Source organism: Spodoptera frugiperda, chromosome 3, assembly GCF_023101765.2.
Source record: "Spodoptera frugiperda isolate SF20-4 chromosome 3, AGI-APGP_CSIRO_Sfru_2.0, whole genome shotgun sequence".
In the NCBI taxonomy this organism is placed as follows: domain Eukaryota; kingdom Metazoa; phylum Arthropoda; class Insecta; order Lepidoptera; family Noctuidae; genus Spodoptera; species Spodoptera frugiperda.
Window position 1 is genome coordinate 80473 of NC_064214.1, and position 18230 is coordinate 98702.

An 18230-nucleotide genomic window follows, 5' to 3' on the forward strand; every position below is an offset into this window, starting at 1 on the left:
AATATCATTTGTTTTGTTTGTTACGTTAGTTGTTGTTGCCCTTATGCCTTGTATACTAGAAACGTCGTCGTGGTCGCGCCACCGCTGCTGCTGTCGAACCGCACTTAGGGATGTTGTGTTTAAAAAATATCCTTATCGATATCCGCTATACTAAGAATCGATCAAGTCTTGTACACGACACGAAATAACTTAACTGTATCTATCATACCATAACCGATCTAGCTAAATACAGCATTTTCAAAACACTACTGTTTGTCATATCTATTTTGATTGTAGTATTGATTTTGATTTATTTAAGATAAAGAAATTCAATTTAAAAATAATCGATGAGAAATGTTTCTTTACTATATCTAACTATATTCTGTTGATTTATCGATATTTATCGGTTTTGTTTTATTCTCGGTAGAGCACAACCATGAACCGCTGATATCTATGACATTGACATTTTACCGACTGATTTGGATTTGTTTATTGATAAATGTCAGATTATTTTGGCGGTATTGGCACGTTTGTTTTCAATTTTCTTTAGTTTTCATAAGGTGTTTTAGAATACATAACCATGAAATTACATTGCCAAGTCGAAGTTATCAATAGACTGCATAGTGCTTTAAATATAAGACCTAGTGGGAAGTATTTAAAATCTACTCTGGCTCTAATAAAAGAACCTAAAAATGAAACTGAGTATAGTGTGCTACTATTTTCAACTGTAAACAAAACTGGTACAAAATATCGTGTTAAATCTGTGAAACAAATGTTTATTAAGTTCATAAATGAAGGCAAAGCTACCATACGCTTCGAAGAACCGCCTCATGACTTATGTATCAAATGTGAACACATACAATTAAAATGTTTCGTAAAACTACTTAGGTCGTGCATCGTCGGTGATACAAAGACAATAAATTTAGCTAAATTATCTAGTGTAGCCGTAACGCATAAAGAATCCCCCACAAAAATGGTAATACGTGATCGGAGTGCTTTCCCCAACAAAGGATTCCCAAGAACTTTGGAATCTCTTTGTATTAGTGGACTGAATCTTTGCAATTTTAGAAGAGACATTTTATTATTGAAACAACTTGTCGTACTTGATCTCAGTAACAATGTCATTGAAAACATACCTCCAGAATTTGGTAAGGATGGCTTGAAATTTAATAATACAGAATTTAAAGGTTAACTCTTTTGTTATAAAAAAAGTTTTAACTTCCAGGAAGTATGGCAAATCTAGCTGAATTGCATTTGGCTAATAATAAACTTGGAATTAAAGGAGTAATAGATTGGCGGTGGTTATTGCGACTTCAGGTAATAAATTGTTCAAAATAAAAAATAAAATTTGTTTAAGACTTCCACATAATGTCCTGTCATATAAATAAATAAATAATATCAAAAAAAAAACATTTAATATAATGTTTGTTATCTTTTTCACATAATGTATAGTTTCTTCTGCCAGTAGCTTCAGCCTCATTCTCAAGAGGCCTATGTATTATTCCAGATCATAGTCTACTCCTGTTTCCAATTCTTGATCTCTTCAGCCATTTTGTATTTATAATATTAGTAGGCTTATTTATTCAAAAGTACAAAAAAAAAATCACATGGAGTATTTAATTATATTTTTTTTATAATAACCACTGCACTTCATTCACAGGTTAAGAATAAGCTAAAACTGTTGGATGTAACTGGGAATGAATTAAAATACTTGCCAAAATCAATATGGAAATTACAGAGTCTTGTTACTCTGAAGGTGGATAATAATTTGTTGGAATATCTGCCAAACACTATTGGACGCATGAGCAATCTCAGGTGGGTGTTTTAACCTTTTCTTGCTATACTATGTTAAACTTGATATTTTTTGTTACTGGGTTTTTATGACTAAACTAAAAGAATGATGTAGTCATTGTTTCATATTCTTATGCAACATAGTAGGAGTGATTTGCAGTGATACTTGTCTGGACAAGTCACAAGGCAGCTGGCTGCCTTTTGTCTTTTATTGCAAAGTAGGCCATCCTACACTGCATGCCTGCACTAAATCAAACTTCTCTCTGCAAGCCTCTTGCAATTGAAGGATGATGATGGTATCCACTTTAAATACAACCATTACTTAAAGATTTTTAAATAGTGTATTGTATCTTATAGGCCTATTGATTATAAAAGATACTACCCTGTACTTTTAATTAAATTTTGTAGTTAAAACACTCATCATACCCTTTGTTTTAGGTATCTCACAATAGCTCGGAACAACCTCACATCACTTCCATGCAGTCTGCTCCAATGTCGCCTGGATTACATAGATCTTTCAGACAACAAACTCTATGAAGGAGACACAGAACAGTCAAAAATACTTAAAAACAATCCCTGGGAAATGTATGTTAACAGTTTAGTAGACTTAGCAGCCAGAGTTGTTGTAAAACAGAAGATCTCTTATGCTCCCAATACTATTCCATGGACTTTAGTAGAATACTTAGATGATGCCAACTCATGTGTTTGTGGAGAACCCGTCATGAATAAAGAACATTATAGCTATAAAGAGTTCCAATTAAAAGATTATTTTCATGTTGTAGTGTCTGATAAGAGCAGAAAGGGCACTGTGTCCTTCCTATGCTATTACTGCTCGCCTAAATGTGTGTGATATAATAAAAGTACTGAGTTAAACAATCAAATAAAATATTTATTGATAAATGTGCTTTCATTTTATGATTATAACTTAATTAAGACCTTCAAGCTTCCAACTGATGTCGGAAATAACTGGAGCTATTCTTATGTGTGGATCTGAAAGAAAAAGCATTGTAATGTAAGCCTGTGATGACTTATGTGTGTAATAAATAAAATACTTATGTAGGTATAATAAATACTTACCGAGTGAGGCAATGCCTTGTGGTATTATGCTCTGTCCTTCTGGAACATTCTGTGCCGCTATAGATGCGTTTGTCGCTTCTAGCACAAACTCATTTGTCCAGATTTCTTTGAAACTATCCTTCATTTCTTTCAAAACTTTCTCCAAAGACGTCTGTAGATAGATATAGAATTTGTTAGATATTTGTCTTTTTATAAAACAACTTAATGGTTTAGATAGATGTAAATGTTACGGTAAATCTGATTAATTGAAAATTATTAATAATTTTACGAAATTATTAATAATAATCACACGTTTTGGTAAATGTGAATAATCGATCGAAATTTATTACTTTTAGTAATTATTAATAATTCACGACACATATTGGTGAAAGTAATAAAATAAATATAAACCCAATGTTTTTTGACCAGCCGGTATTTATTTATAATATTAAACACAGTCTTACGATTATATTAATTAGAAATCACACAAACAAGGTTACTTGTACTTGCTTTAAAACGAAAGGACAACAAATTCACTCATTCTAAACTATGAAAACTATACCCTAAGTTTTGTAATTTAAAGATTTCAGCATGAGTACCTAGGTACACAAATAGTGCTAAAATTAGAAAATAGTAAGTAGCTTAAATCGAAAAGTTGCGGAATGCGGACTACCTAGCGGATTTACCGGGGCTCCGGCTCGAAAAGGAGGAGTAGGAACGGGATGGTTTTTAGTCAGTAAAATTCTGACACACCCTCTCGCCTTGCCAAAAAGGGCACATTTATCACAAAATTAAAGATAAAATTCTTTTAAAAATTTAATCTACCATCAAAATTATGCAAGAAAGTCTTTCGTGGTACATAAAATTATACCAAAAATATAATTAAACAATTATTGTTTCATTAACAAAATCAACACGAATCCTAAATCATCAACAATCATATTATTTGATTTGCCTGTAAATCTTCTGTAGCACCTATAAATGTAACAAATTAAAATTTTCAAAAAATATTTCTTGTGCAAGTACAATATATTGCCGTTTAAATTGAAATAAAAATAACATCTTGGCCACTTATTACATTTATCACTACTAGGGTAAAATTATTAATAATAACCGACAAATGTGATTAATTTATCACTTTTACCTCGAGTTTCGGTAATTATTAATAATCATAGATAATTATTAATAATTTTCAATTATTCACTCTTACCGTAACATATTAAATATTTAAATATTGCACATCACAGTTTTTAGAAGCTCAAGGCCGAAAAGAGTCCTGTTGAGGATATAGGTGCCTGTTTCTTTGCTATGGCTTGTCCTTTATTACGAACATAGATTTAACAACACGTTAAAAAAATATACAGGGTGTCCCTGAAATCGACGTCCAACGGGCACCAGATGATCGGCAAGGTTCCAAATGTTATCAGAAAAATATAAAAAAAATTCTAAGTCCTACAGTTTTTAAATTACAGTGACTTATGTATTACCCACGAAAAAGTACACCCTGTGCCAGTCTTTTGACTCTTGTTGCTACAAATCTTTATTTTTTCGTCTGCAGTCTTCCTTACATTATCCTGAATAGTGCTCCAGTAATATGGAATCATAAATTCTTAGCCAACTGCTTTAGATTGGAAAACATTGTTAGTTTTAGAGGAACCAAATACTCTGAATAAAATTTTCACCTTACTTTAAGTGACTGTACTGAATAAATTATGTATGGCGCTAGTAGTGGCAAATTTCACCAAAGTTGGCTCATTTAATAAGGATTATAAAATGGTATAGCACTTTGAAAATTATTTCTTAAATTCGACACAAAAAAAGATTTTTCAACGAAACTCCGTTTCGATGAATTTATTTGAACTTACTAATATTTCTTCTAGTGTACTCAAATCATACGTTACAACCTCGTATGCACTAGACAACACTTTGCACGCGATTTGTTATCATTATGTTGAAAATCAGCGAGTATCTCTTGTCAAACAACATTGTCTGTCTACTCATGATTTCGCTTGCAGCTTTCGTCGGCAATATTACTAGACTTACTAGAGGAACCGATGTTGTGTATCATGTTTCACTAAATAATATGGAATGATTGCAATATGATGTTCATAGTGTATCAAACACATTATCAAATGTGTAGTAAAATCAAAAGGAACGGACGCGGCAGCGTCATGTATACAGCGTATCGACGCGGTAGTGGTATGGTGTACATGAGCCCTTACGCACAATTACTCGTCATATCCCCATCAAAAAAAAAAAAAAGAAATGGGTGAATCCTCCGATTAAATTACGTGTTCATGCTTTGTGATCAAATGCGGGATGAAGCATCAAATATTCTTTAGTTTGTCGAGAAAGAATTATTTGCACCTTTATAAGGAATTGCAGGGAAAGCAAAAAATAATTTAAAAAATAAATAATCAAAACGGCGCAAAAAAGCCAGTGCTCAGCTAAAATGCCGAAACCCGAGTACGATGGCTCGAGATGCACAACACCAGTTCGTCTAGCGCTAATATTGCCGACGAAAGCTGCAAGCGAAATCATGAGTAGACAGACAATGTTGTTTGACAAGAGATACTCGCTGATTTTCAACATAATGATAACAAATCGCGTGCAAAGTGCTGTCTAGTACGTACGAGGTTATAACGTATAATTTGAGTACACTAGAAGAATTTTTAGTAAGTTCAAATAAATTCATCGAAACGGAGTTTCGTGGAAAAATCTTTTTTTGTGTCGAATTTAAGAAATAATTTGCAAAGTGCTATACCATTTTATAATCCTTATTAAATGCGCCAATTTTGGTGAAATTTGCCACTACTAGCGCCATACATAATTTATTCAGTACAGTCACTTAAAGTAAGGTGAAAATTTTATTCAGAGTATTTGGTTCCTCTAAAACTAACAATGTTTTCCAATCTAAAGCAGTTGGCTAAGAATTTATGATTCCATATTACTGGAGCACTATTCAGGATAATGTAAAGAAGACTGCAGACGAAAAAATAAAGATTTGTAGCAACAAGAGTCAAAAGACTGGCACAGGGTGTACTTTTTCGTGGGTAATACATAAGTCACTGTAATTTAAAAACTGTAGGACTTAGAATTTTTTTTATATTTTTCTGATAACATTTGGAACCTTGCCGATCATCTGGTGCCTGTTGGACGTCGACTTCAGGGACACCCTGTATAAGAAGAATTTTTACCTGTAAAATATAAGCCTCCTTGTCTTTGCTAAAGTAGCTGAGAGCAATAACTAATTCTTTAACAGACAATCTCAGATCGTATGTAGCCGTAACTAGAGTATGCAAAGCCATGACCAATGCAACATCTTCATACTGAGATCCTTCTTTCAGTGATGCTACCTTGCGCTCATGTTTTCTTCGGTTCTTACTTGACCGGAAGGATCGGCTGTAATAAAATAAATAAATTTAAGTACAAATAATAGTGAAGACTACCTCGTAGGTAATGTCAAGCACAACTTGCAGAGTAAAAGATAAAAGTGGAAAAATATCAACAAATGCACTGGAATTTTATTATTGGGCTTTTCGAAAATAAGGGTATATCCTACAAGCAAGCACTATCTTGGTACTTATAAAATGTCATCAGTGTCCAATCAGTACCTAACGTCGAGTGTCGGTACTTTCTACCTACACTTACCTACCAACTACAAAACTTTATTAAAGTTATTTCAGTATCAAATAGTTAGTAAATAAAAGAGTTTCCTTACGTGGAACCCCTAGATGAGGCGACGGTACTTCCAGCATCTGAATATAAGTCACTGTCCTTATTTGTGTAGAAATCGAATGTATCTACAGGGTGTTTCGTTTTATTCACTCTCACTACTTGGAGACGCTCCCGATGTCTTATAAACGTTGCGTAGTTAGTCTCAATTATTTCTCTAGTGTTGTTGTATTCCTCTAACAACGCTGGTAGAAGTTTCTCTTCTAGAAAAATAAAAAGAACATGAAATGACAAGACATAAAAAAATATTCGAATCACCAGAAAGAGTTTGACTGACATATGTCTAGGCTAAACTAAGTAATAAAACGCAATACAAACCTTTCAGATTTAACTTATTGTATTTCGAGCAGAGTCTCAGTGCTGTTTTATATTGCGCACATTCAATGGCGTAAGAAATTGTTAGGTCACAGTTGCCATAAAACTGATCTAGTATCGTCAATGCTTCCTTGTGACGCTTCTCTTCTTTCAAAGCTTCCACCAGATCCCTACAACAAAATAATTATTTATTTAACTCCTCATTTCAATAAAATAAAGAGCATCTAAGTAATCTAAAGAAAACATACCAGCACAAATCCTTAAACTGGTCTTCAGGCCACGATTGCGCCAAATTGATCGCCAATTCCCATTCAACAGCTTCTTTATAACATTCAATAGCTTTATCTACACAATTGGCCCTTTCATAAACAATACCAGCTTCTGTGTATTGCTTTTTCAATTTCAAATACAGACCAAAATCTTCCGATATCTCTTGAAATATTTCGTCAGCAGGCGAAAATAAGGACAATGCTTCTCTGTACAAGCTATGGTACTTTACAAACGTTTTCAATTCATTATGTCTGCTGGCACCACACGAAACAAGACTTTCTACAGCCCTGTCAAACCTTTTCAAGTGCTTATTAATTGTGAATCTCTTGTAATTTTCTTCCATTTCATTCAGTTCATCAAGCATGGGAACATATTCTTTTGGGTCTTTCTGTGACTTGTAAGCTACTAACAGGACTAAATCAAAGTCATACATTCCTAATGCAACATCAAACAATTGATTCACATCGACCATGTACAGAAGGTACTTCAATGCTTCATCAGATCCAACTGGCAACTTTGACCCGCCAGATTCTTGGACCTTGAGCTCTTTTATGATCAACAAAGCATTTTCCAAGTCCTTTATCGTATTTTTCTTCACAAATGTTGTAAGTAAAGGCAATATCTTAGTTTCCTTATCTGACCTCTTCTTCAAATATTCTCTAACGATATCACATATTTTCTGCACCTTACCATCTACTTCGCTTTTAAGCTTTTCTGGTTTACCAGCGTAACTGCTGGAATACATGGTTTTTGTTACATCTGAGTTTTCTAAATCTGACAAGAAGAGATTCAACCATGATATGTTTTTCACAGAATCTAGGAATACCTCAATGTGTTTTACGAACTTTTCTGGGTCATGGTCATAAATGAGGTTCAAGTTGATTCTCTGTTTCCTCATCAGGTCGAAAGCTTCATGATACTGAAGACGATCTAGGAATTCTCCAATAATCTTCAAGGACAAAGGCCTAGGCTGGATAGTTTCAAGGTTTCCTCTTGGCATTTGGAACACAGTTCTTGTATCATTTGGTACAGCAATAACCAATTTAGCTCCCCTTTCAATTTTCCTTTTATAGACGTGATTTGATTCAGTTTTCTGGTATTCACTAATGGCTTCAATACCTGTTTTTGTTAATTCAGTGCAAAGAAGTACATGCTGTAGTGTTGTTAACAGAAGAAAATGTGTATGGACAAAGAATGAGCTAACATTGTTCATTATCATTGTGTCATTAATGTAGAGTTGGCCTTTATGTGATAGTCCAATGAAATACACTTCATTGTCTACTGTAAATACATCAAATTTTGGACAAGTTACCCCAAAAGACACATCTTGGATTTCAAGATCCTCCCCAAGTTTGCCAAATGCAATATCACCATCATGAAGTTGGAAATATAGTGATGTATGTTCAGTTGGGTGTGATTGAACCCTTGTTATAGGTGCTGGCAAGGAGATGTCATGTTTCTTAACAATTTTATCTTCACCAATTGAATACTCTACCAATTTAAAAGTATCACTATTTTCAACTGCATTGCACACTACTGTGTCAGTATTGACCCAGAACCAATTGTAACATTGGAATGGATAATCGTATTTAGGAGCTTCAACAGTTTTGTATGCTTTATATTCCAGAGGAAACTTATTAGTTTGTTCATAGAACACCAACCTATTATCTGCAGTGTATGCAAAGAAGCAATTAGGATTGGGATCTCCTTCTTTCTCTTTTTTAGGCGCAAAATGTACTGAGTTTACATTAGCATCAAGTTTGATTTCAACTGCTGCCATTGGTGGTGGTACAACAGTTTGCCTGAACCCTGTCATGAGGAGTTTACTCCCATCAATAACAGCAACGACTGCATCATCATCAGGCCCATACCCTCTACTGTGATCTACATTCCAAATCCAAGTGTAAGAAAAGTGTTGCCCATTGTGTAAAAAGACATGCAATTTTTTGTTGTTGGCAATATCAAAGTCATTGTCCCACATGATCCTGCTGATATTCTGGTCGCTGTTAAATGTTAAGCTTTGTTTAAGGTACCAATGGTAGTTGCCAATAGTATAAAGAAGTAAAGTCTGTGTATTATTTTCAGTGTTTCTGCACTGTAAAGTCAATATTTCTGAATCTGAACTCCAACTAATATCCTCTACTAATGTATTAGTGTTTACAGGAATGTCGAATTCACCATGTTTCAGGCCATTCTTCTCAAAGAAAGAAACAAGGTACTTATCATTAATTTTCTGTGTTGTAGCAATAAGATTGCCACTGGGCCTCCAAGACAGGTTAGATTCCAAACCTTGTTGTTTTTCACTTGTGTACTGTAGATGGCCTTCTTTGTCAAAAACCTTGAACCTTCTTATTCCATCCATCATGAATCCAACTGCATACAAGTTACCATCACCTCTCCATGATATTTTAACTGAATCGTCTGCTATTTCAGGATCTAAAACAAACCATTACCTACTTTAATTATTTTATCATAAAAAGTTACTTACAGAATTATTGTTGTGTTATAAAAAGTCCTGTGAAGACTAGGTATTAGACTACTCCGCATTGGACAATATTCCTGCTCCAGATGATAAAATAAATTATATCATAGAATATAGTTGGTAGAAGGTGCTCTAGATGGACGTATAGACACCAGTTTGGTGATAAATTAAAGAAGGACCAAATTAAAAGTACCCTTTACTACAACTGTTGATGAAGTGAATGAAGTAAGTAAGATTTGTAGCAATTGGCAGTCCATTGTTTTTGCCTACCTCCATGGGAGACAGGTGTGAGGTTATGTATGTATCTAGAATCTATGTATAATAAATTTACCTGCAGTAACTTCAGTTTTCTGTTTAGCAGCCTGTTTCCCAGCTGACCCATGGAACTGAGTTTCTTTTTTCCCCCAACCCACAGTGATGAACTGTTTCTCTCCAAACTCTTCATTAAACAGGCTGATCTCATGTACAGGATCAAACATGCTCATTAGAATCATATTCTTGTCTTTTGTAACTAGTACCAATAGTTCTTGGTCTGGACTCCATTCCATAGCCTGTAAAAGATTGTCAGGCACATTGTTGTAGTAGGCAGTTTTCAATCAATAAGTGAACAATAAAGTTTCTTATTGGAAATTGAGTAAAGTATAATTTTTATGTTTTTTTTAAATTATGTACACATTTAGAGTAGGTAATTCCTAACATAACCACAACAATGATTGTATTGCTATACGGCAATACCAAGTATTGTATGTGGTGGTATGATTTTCCAATTCCAATAGTACTACTATTACAATAATTTGTAACATAAAAATGTCGTATATTTAATATGATACATACCAGTAGTCCACTGTCACACAGTCCAGTCAATTCTACATTGTTACCATCATTGCTGATGGTAATTAGTTCACCGTTCGCAAGACCAACACATAGAGTGTTGGTAAGTGTGAGAAATGTAATGTTTATCGGACTATTGTCAGGAGAAGCGATGTCCGAAAGATCTTTAGTCCACTTAAGTTGATTATTTTGATCGAAATTAATCACACTTAGGTTATGTGTACAAACATACAGTTCGTTTGTAGAACTAACTTCATCGTGGCCATTACACACTATAAGTTTATCCACTGATTTAAGATTGAGGTCTCCGACGGAAACATCCCAAACATTTAAGTTTTTCATTGTCGCAAAATGTGGAAAATACGAACGTAAACACACGTTTTGAATCAATGATTTACACAAATGACAATTTCAAACGTCAATGTCAAGATGACATTGACATTACTATTTTGAAAAAAAATTTTTAGCGCATGCTTGACACTGAGTATTTTAAGCACCACGAAAATAGGTTTATGTGATATTTTTATAATAAATAAATAATCACAATCACGTTTGATGAATGAACACGAATGCATGACGTCTAGAGTTTAAATTAAAGTTCGGTCAAGTAATAACAATGTATTTCACAAGTACAAACATCTCTGTGCACCCGACACGTGATGAGCGGCGTCGGTAAGAAGCGATGTAGGCAATTAATAAATTAATCTATACTATAATATTATAAAGCTGAAGAGTTTGTTTGTTTGAACGCGCTAATCTCCGGAACTACTGGTCCGAATTGAATAATTCTTTTTGTGTTGGATAGTGCATTTATCGAGGAAGGCTATAGGCTATAAAACATCACGCTATGACCAATAGGAGCCGAAGAGAGCGGGTGAAACCGCCCGAAAGTAGCTAGTCTATAATATAAAAATAAGTCGGTTTTTCCTTCCTGACGCTATAACTCCAGAACACACGAACCGATTTCCACGATTTGCATTCGTTGGAAAGGTCTCGGGTTCCGTGAGGTTTATAGCAGAAGAAAATTCAGGAAAAAATCAAGAGAAAAGCAGGAAAACAGGGAAAATTATTGGTGGCGAAACGGAGTTCGCCGGGTTTGCTAGTATTATATATAAATGAAATAATTATAGCAATCCCTACTAAGTACAATTTGTACTTAGAAAGAAAAAAAATTGCAATAGGAAGATAACATAAAATAAAACTGTGCCAATCAACACAATAATGTTTATCTCTATAAATTACAGTAGCTACAGCTAATACATACATAGATATCTAGTTTAAACCTTAGGGTAATAAGTTGTTTCGAACTTCTTTCTGCTCTTGGGATATGGCCTCAAAACTTTAGGAATATAAGGAGGTAGATGTTGATCCAATCTTCTGGTGTAAGGATTAATACCAAGTTCAAATGGTCTCCTCTTAGCTTCAAAGAATCTTGAGTTGAATTGAATCTTGAACACTCTCTCCCATAAGTAAACTTCAGGCAATAAGTAATGTTTGGGTCTATTAGATACTAAGTGTTTGTATCGGTTTTCAAGCCAACAGCGCTTATTATCATCTTCAATATCAGCTACAACTTGTTCCTCTTCTCCTAGATAAGGTTTCATTTCATGGTCTCGTTCTTCAGGAGCATTCAAATAAAACTGGACAATCATTTTCAAGACATCTTCATTAAGCCCCTGTACTTTTCCATTCTCTATGCTGTCATATAATTTCAGAGGCTTTGTTCCAAAGCAGATGTTGCTTTTGGGGCTATCAACCTTGTCTCGATGCAACTCTATAGTATTTAATTGGTATGCATAAAGAGACCACAGCTGACCATTAGTAATAACAGTTTGTGTAACTAAAGGATAAGTTACATCATTGAAAGTGGTGAATCCTTGGTAATTGGCCTGGGCTAGTAGCCAACCAAAGCTGGCCTTCATTGCTTGACAATGCAAAGCCTCAATATGGTCTTCAGGTCCAAAGGATTCCCTTCTGCCTAGGATGTGACCACGGCCATGATAAGATACCAAGCCAAATTCATCAAAGTCACCAGGCCAGAAACCTGTAAAATAAACAAGATATTATTTTCCTTAATTAGTGGAAATAAAAGAAGTAATGGACTTGATTTATTGCTATACAAATGACAATTTAATAGCTTTGACAATAAGTGTTAATTTACTTTACCTGGTATATTCGTGCCATGTCTGTGTTCTGTGCTATATCCACAAGCTTGAGGTTCAGCTGTGAACTTAGGTACTTTGAATTCAGGATTCACAGCTTCCTCAAAAGGCAGAATGGGCTTCAAAGGTAGACGGTTTCTTACAGTCAGTAATGGAGATCCTGAAACAAAGATCAATAATAAATCAATTACAAGTTCCTTTTGTTTAAGATTTGTAATTTCAATGATTGTGATGTATTACCCACCTAAGTATTGAATAGGCCTGTCAATAGACTCGTACCAACGATCCTTGAGCTTTCCATATTGCTGTCTCCACCTCACAACATTGATGGGTGTATCTACACCACCAATAAACCAAAATGCTTCATGACGAGGATCATAATCAACCTAGAATACAAATAAAATTACATTAATAATAATTAAATGTACTTTAAAGCAAGTAAAAACTATTTAAACTGAATGCTTAGATTTGAAGCTTTATGTAAAATAAAAATCATACTAATATTATAAATGCAAAAGTTTCTGAGTATGGATGTTTGTGACTGTTTCATGTCAAAACAGTTTAAGGGATCAGAATGAAATTCAGAACAGGGGTAGATTAAAGCCTGGAAAATCAAATAGGCTACTTTTTATTCCATGGGAACACAGGCAAAGCTACTGGCAGAAGCTAGTTAAACCATAATGTTGTATCTAGTATATAAATATTTGTACTGAAATAGATATTTTTTATTTAGTATTTGTACTTACTTGAGATGACAAAACATGTTCCACTTTGTCAGCCAAATTGTTAGAGATGATTCTGTTTATTTGCTTTACTATACATTTAGCTAATGCATCCTCCAACTGTGGCTGTTCTTTCTTTTTTGTGCTGGTAATGAATTTTCGGCTGAAATGTAAAATAGTTTAATATTAAGAATATAATAGTAAAAAAAAAAATCCTTTTACTTTGTACTATATAAATAACATTTAATACTATAACATTCCTAAGATGTAAACATCTTTAATCATCATTTATCATTCATCTTATGAAGCTTATAAGCTTCTCAAAGATGTTGTTTACTTTTAAGACTTAGGTAATCTAGTACTTACTCAACACCCCCATTTTCAATAAGAATTGCTTCTTCAATGAGGCCCTTAATCTCTTGAACAACGGCATCAGCTGCCTCGCTTGTTTCCTTATAATATTCCGGGAGCTTATCAACAGGGATGAAGTGACTTCTTGTATAATATTGAACTAATGGCATAGCATTGTAGGGAACCTTATCTTCATTAAATAAAATACATTTCCACCCATAATAACGAGGCATATTCAGAGCAATCTGTTTCTCCTCAACAGTATTTATTGCCTGAATTTTTTTATGAAGTTCTTGTCTTTCTCTTAATTTTTTCCCTTGCAAAGACATGTCCAAAATTGGTGGATACTCCGGTGTATCGGTGTACTCATTTTGTTCCGGGAGCACAGCTTGAGACTGCGGTCTTGTTACTAACTTTTTTAATTTAGGAAACGTTCTGTGGACTCTGTTTAGATACATTTTGGATCCACAATTAAATCACTTCGGGTTTGTAGTATTTTGAAGGCTTATTTAATTTTTGAGGTTATGTTTCGTTCTGTAATTGACTGTAATCAATTATGTCAAAAAACAGATTCAAAATCCAAAGAACACAGGATGGTTTCTAAAAACAACAATAAAAATGTGTAGATTTGAAAATACTTTAGAATTTTCATCAAACAATATTTCTTTTCTATTTCATTGACATAAAAGTAAGCAAATATTTAATAAATGGTTAAAATTATAAACATTTTTCAGTGTTACCAACTAAAAATATTAGTCGTTCCAGAACGAAATGTCCTAGGCTGATGCAACGTTTTGACATTAGCCACAGCCTGATAGCCACCTGCCAAATTATCTTGAAATATAACCATTCACTAAAATATTTAACGTAATTTAGTGGTTAATTCTAAACTTAATCATGGACGACGACATGGTATTTGATCCATCTTTAAAGAAAAAGAAGAAGAAGAAGACCGGTTTCGACTTAGATGCCGCTCTCGCAGGCGAACAAGGTGAGAGCACGAGCGTGGAGGCGCCCGCTGGGTCGGGTGACGTCGACTTGCCTGAGGATGATAACCTCGATTTGGATAATTTTGGCAAGAAAAAGAAGAAGAAGAAGAAGGGAGTCTTTAACATGGAAGAACTTGAAAGTACGTTACCGGAAACACCTCCGGCCGAAGAGCCGGAACAGCAGGAGGACGAAGTTATTGACGATTTAGATCTAGATATTGACTTCTCTAAAACGAAAAAGAAGAAGAAGAAGAAAAACATCGAGGAGCTTGTCCTTGAAGATGACACCAAGGGAGAAGATCAAGAGAATGTCGAGGATGTTAGTGGTGATTTATGGAGCGGCACAGACCGTGACTACACGTACGACGAGCTACTAGAGCGAGTGTTCGACATCATGCGAGAAAAGAACCCCAGCATGGTTTCTGGTAAAAAACAGAAATTCATCATGAGACCTCCACAAGTTGTTAGAATTGGTACTAAGAAAACATCATTTGCCAACTTCACAGAGATCTGTAAAACTCTTCATCGACAGCCTAAACATTTATTAGACTTTTTATTGGCTGAGTTGGGTACAAGTGGGTCCGTGGATGGTAACAGTCAACTCATTATCAAAGGTCGTTTCCAACAGAAACAGATAGAGAATGTACTGCGTCGGTATATTAAGGAATACGTAACATGTCACACATGCCGCTCCCCTGACACCATCCTCCAGAAAGATACTCGATTATTCTTCCTTCAGTGTGAAACATGTGGTTCCCGTTGCTCTGTGGCCAGCATCAAGTCTGGTTTCCAGGCTGTCACCGGTAAACGTGCTGCCATCCGTGCAAAGACTGCATAGAGTATTAGTGCTTAGTGATAAACTAATTATACAGTCATGGAACTGGGGTACATACAGTCGTGGGCCTTATTTTTGCTGTAATATTTTTCTAAACATTGTCAGCTGTAATCTGGTGCTGGCCATTGTTATTGTGCAATTGTAAGTAGATAGACATAAATATGAGGTACACCTAATTCCTCTATGTACCTTTGGTATTTATTATTCAAAATCAATTGATCTAGAATGAACTACTTTAAGTTCTTAGTAAAATTGTATACCATTTAGTTGCATTCTTCTGTCAAAGTTATGGTAATTAGTGATGTGCTCAAAGTTTTTGTGATTGGCTGAATGAGGTATTGCCTGAGTGTACCCCATTTTAACCCCTATATTTATGTATAGCTCACTTCTGTATTATTCTCATTGATACACAATGGTTTTATAAATTGTTGTTTTATTTCATATCTTAAATAAAACATGTTTATGATATAACAAGTTGTATACTTTTAAAACATAACATATAAAAATAGACAATTAGTAAAGACATTACATTAGATTACAACACCATTTAAAAAAATAATTTGTGATAACAATTTTAAAGTGTACATTTAAGCTTAAAAAATATCAACACAACAAATTAGCACCATTTATAACACAATCAAACAACATAGAAGCTGTGTATGATCAGCATTAGTTGTTGGAAACAACTTGAGGTACAAAATCATGTTTGACAGCTTTGTTGAGGCTGTCTGCATATAAATCGAGACGCTGGGTCATTGTGAAGCCCCATTTATCCTTGATCTGCCTGCACAGATTGAGATCTATCTGGCTTATCAGCAAGCCATCCTTTACTCTGGACAAAGATGGAGTTCTGGCACCATCAGGAGCAGTGCAGTAGCTGGATCCATAGAAATGTCCAAAGTCTTTATGGGCTGGCTTACCATCTCCAGATGTAAATTCATTAGGGAATGATTCAGTTCCAACTCTATTGATAGCAAATGTAAAATAGCTGTTTGCTATAGCAGCATTTCTGGCTTCAACAGCCCACAGGTGTTCACTCAATCCTGCTACAGTAGCTGAAGGGTTGAACACAATTTCAGCACCATTGACTCCAAACATAAGCCAGTTAAGTGGGTGGTGACGGCCATAACAAATGTTAATAGCTATCTTGCCATATTTTGTGTCAAACACTGGGTGGCCAGTATTTCCCTCAAAGTAGTAAGTAGATTCATTAAAATCTCCAACACGGGGAATATGGTTCTTGCGATGCTTTCCAATTACCTTTCCTACTTCATTAATGACCACAGCAGTGTTCCAGATAGTGTCTCCATGAACTTCATCTCTTTCTAAGATTGGTGATACAATAACCATCCCATATTTGATGGCTAAATCTTTTAAGAATTGAGTACTTGGCCCATTTACAGCAGATTCAGCAAATTCACACCAAGGTTGCTTCTCCCTTGTGCAAAAAGCAAATGGCATACTCCAAGCTTCTTGTAAACAAAGTACATTCACATCTTCCTCTCCAGCTACTTCTATGATTTTGCGAATTTTATCAAAAATAGCTTGTCTCTGTACCGCTATTGGTTTATCGGTGGATGTAGCTATAGTATTTTGAACAACACCAACTCTTACTATGCGTGGACTTCTAGTTTCTTCTTTCTTGGTCGGAAAGTCATAGGAAGCAATTTCGAAACCATTTTCCTTTGCAGATTCTTGGCTGCTTTCCTTTACGTTCAGTTCGTGATGGTGGGTGCGGCCATAGTGAATTCTGTTGTATTCTTGTAATTCAACACTCGACAAATTCTTTGATATCAACAAGTCTAGGCTCTGAAGCTCTGAAGAAGAAGCTGCCATTATAAGTGCTTAGGCCTACTCAAAACCCGAAAAATAACTGTCTGAATTCCCTATCAGTTACTAACAGAACAGTAATATGAAATAACTAAACATCAAACAGATAAAGTTGTTGACTGTTGAGTAAAAATATGATAACAAACTGATAAAAACAAAAGTCAAATGTGATACAAATACCAGAAGCTCGCAACATGCATTTAATAGATGAATAAAATATGAGATCTATATAAGATATAAATTATGTAGGTATATAATTAAACATGTTATTAACAAATGCCAAATAGGTATGTAAATGATAAATGTTGAAAGTTGAAAGTCACAGTCGCAGAAAGTTATTTATATAAACTTGATCTAATGGAATTTGACAGATACTGAAGTCTGGTGTAAAGTAAAAGTTGTAGTAAAACTAAATATAACACTGCTATTTCATTTCAAACTATTAAAAACAAATGATTTATTTTTATTTGGGATAGGTTATTGTAGCTTAGCCTTATAACCGTAGAGTGCCATTGGACTTCAACTTGGATTCTTTTAGTAAAGAGAATGAAATTATCTCTTTGTTGGATTGCGATTGATTGTTATTTGCCTATTTATTAATTTTTCAACAACGTTGGGCCGCTGGGTTGTCGTCGGGTTATTTCCAACTTATGTTGCTAGAAGTTTAGAACATTTTCGAGCTTCTGCTTTCTTCTTCAGTATTTCAAACATATTACATTACACTGTAAAATTTATTTTTGTTTCCATATGCCAATTATGCGATAAATGACATGATTTCAAATGTTACTGGTTGGACTTTGGACTGGACTCCTAATGCTCCTCTATTATATTCTATACTCGATGGTTTTACAACGTAAATGTCATTTTGCTGTCAAAAAGACA

The 18230-nt window shown here is 34.6% G+C and overlaps 5 protein-coding genes across 5 annotated transcripts; 2 read left to right on the forward strand and 3 right to left on the reverse strand.

The window, feature by feature from the left end:
- The first annotated feature begins 430 nt into the window (after positions 1-430).
- On the forward strand, positions 431-2670 carry LOC118273977 (leucine-rich repeat protein 1). Its single transcript, XM_035591277.2, has 4 exons — positions 431-1127; positions 1205-1296; positions 1640-1794; positions 2209-2670. The coding sequence occupies exons 1-4, from the start codon at positions 560-562 to the stop codon at positions 2618-2620; spliced, it is 1227 nt and encodes a 408-aa protein (XP_035447170.1). The 5' UTR covers positions 431-559; the 3' UTR covers positions 2621-2670.
- On the reverse strand, positions 2639-10872 carry LOC118273976 (elongator complex protein 1). The gene is made up of 8 exons (XM_035591276.2): positions 10463-10872; positions 9960-10179; positions 7125-9582; positions 6880-7046; positions 6548-6764; positions 6024-6228; positions 2848-2998; positions 2639-2760 (listed from the first exon to the last, which is right to left on the reverse strand). Exons 1-8 carry the CDS (start codon positions 10799-10801, stop codon positions 2696-2698), a joined length of 3822 nt encoding a protein of 1273 aa, XP_035447169.2. The 5' UTR covers positions 10802-10872; the 3' UTR covers positions 2639-2695.
- A 797-nt stretch (positions 10873-11669) lies between these two features.
- LOC118273906 (39S ribosomal protein S30, mitochondrial) lies at positions 11670-14245 on the reverse strand. The gene is made up of 5 exons (XM_035591105.2): positions 13710-14245; positions 13368-13506; positions 12866-13007; positions 12626-12781; positions 11670-12503 (listed from the first exon to the last, which is right to left on the reverse strand). The coding sequence occupies exons 1-5, from the start codon at positions 14150-14152 to the stop codon at positions 11737-11739; spliced, it is 1647 nt and encodes a 548-aa protein (XP_035446998.2). The 5' UTR covers positions 14153-14245; the 3' UTR covers positions 11670-11736.
- A 346-nt stretch (positions 14246-14591) lies between these two features.
- On the forward strand, positions 14592-15943 carry LOC118273908 (eukaryotic translation initiation factor 2 subunit 2). The gene has a single exon (XM_035591108.2). The coding sequence runs from the start codon at positions 14592-14594 to the stop codon at positions 15519-15521; it is 930 nt and encodes a 309-aa protein (XP_035447001.1). The 3' UTR covers positions 15522-15943.
- Positions 15944-15977: 34 nt separating this feature from the next.
- On the reverse strand, positions 15978-17929 carry LOC118273907 (uncharacterized). Its single transcript, XM_035591106.2, has one exon. It carries the CDS (start codon positions 17352-17354, stop codon positions 16188-16190), a length of 1167 nt encoding a protein of 388 aa, XP_035446999.1. The 5' UTR covers positions 17355-17929; the 3' UTR covers positions 15978-16187.
- Positions 17930-18230: the final 301 nt, after the last annotated feature.

Excerpts from the sequence above, each read along its gene's own strand:
- LOC118273977 (XM_035591277.2), top strand. The coding sequence starts at position 560 with ATGAAATTACATTGCCAAGTCGAAGTTATCAATAGACTGCATAGTGCT. Across the intron at positions 1,297-1,639 it reads GGTGGTTATTGCGACTTCAG|GTTAAGAATAAGCTAAAACT; the intron begins GTAATAAATTGT and ends CTTCATTCACAG. Across the intron at positions 1,795-2,208 it reads GGACGCATGAGCAATCTCAG|GTATCTCACAATAGCTCGGA; the intron begins GTGGGTGTTTTA and ends CCTTTGTTTTAG.
- LOC118273976 (XM_035591276.2), bottom strand. The coding sequence starts at position 10,801 with ATGAAAAACTTAAATGTTTGGGATGTTTCCGTCGGAGACCTCAATCTT. Across the intron at positions 7,047-7,124 it reads CAGTTTAAGGATTTGTGCTG|GGATCTGGTGGAAGCTTTGA; the intron begins GTATGTTTTCTT and ends ATTTTGTTGTAG. Across the intron at positions 6,229-6,547 it reads GCCTCATCTAGGGGTTCCAC|CCGATCCTTCCGGTCAAGTA; the intron begins GTAAGGAAACTC and ends ATTTTATTACAG.
- LOC118273906 (XM_035591105.2), bottom strand. The coding sequence starts at position 14,152 with ATGTATCTAAACAGAGTCCACAGAACGTTTCCTAAATTAAAAAAGTTA. Across the intron at positions 13,507-13,709 it reads ATTGAAAATGGGGGTGTTGA|CCGAAAATTCATTACCAGCA; the intron begins GTAAGTACTAGA and ends TTTACATTTCAG. Across the intron at positions 12,504-12,625 it reads ACATGGCACGAATATACCAG|GTTTCTGGCCTGGTGACTTT; the intron begins GTAAAGTAAATT and ends TTTATTTTACAG.
- LOC118273908 (XM_035591108.2), top strand. The coding sequence starts at position 14,592 with ATGGACGACGACATGGTATTTGATCCATCTTTAAAGAAAAAGAAGAAG.
- LOC118273907 (XM_035591106.2), bottom strand. The coding sequence starts at position 17,354 with ATGGCAGCTTCTTCTTCAGAGCTTCAGAGCCTAGACTTGTTGATATCA.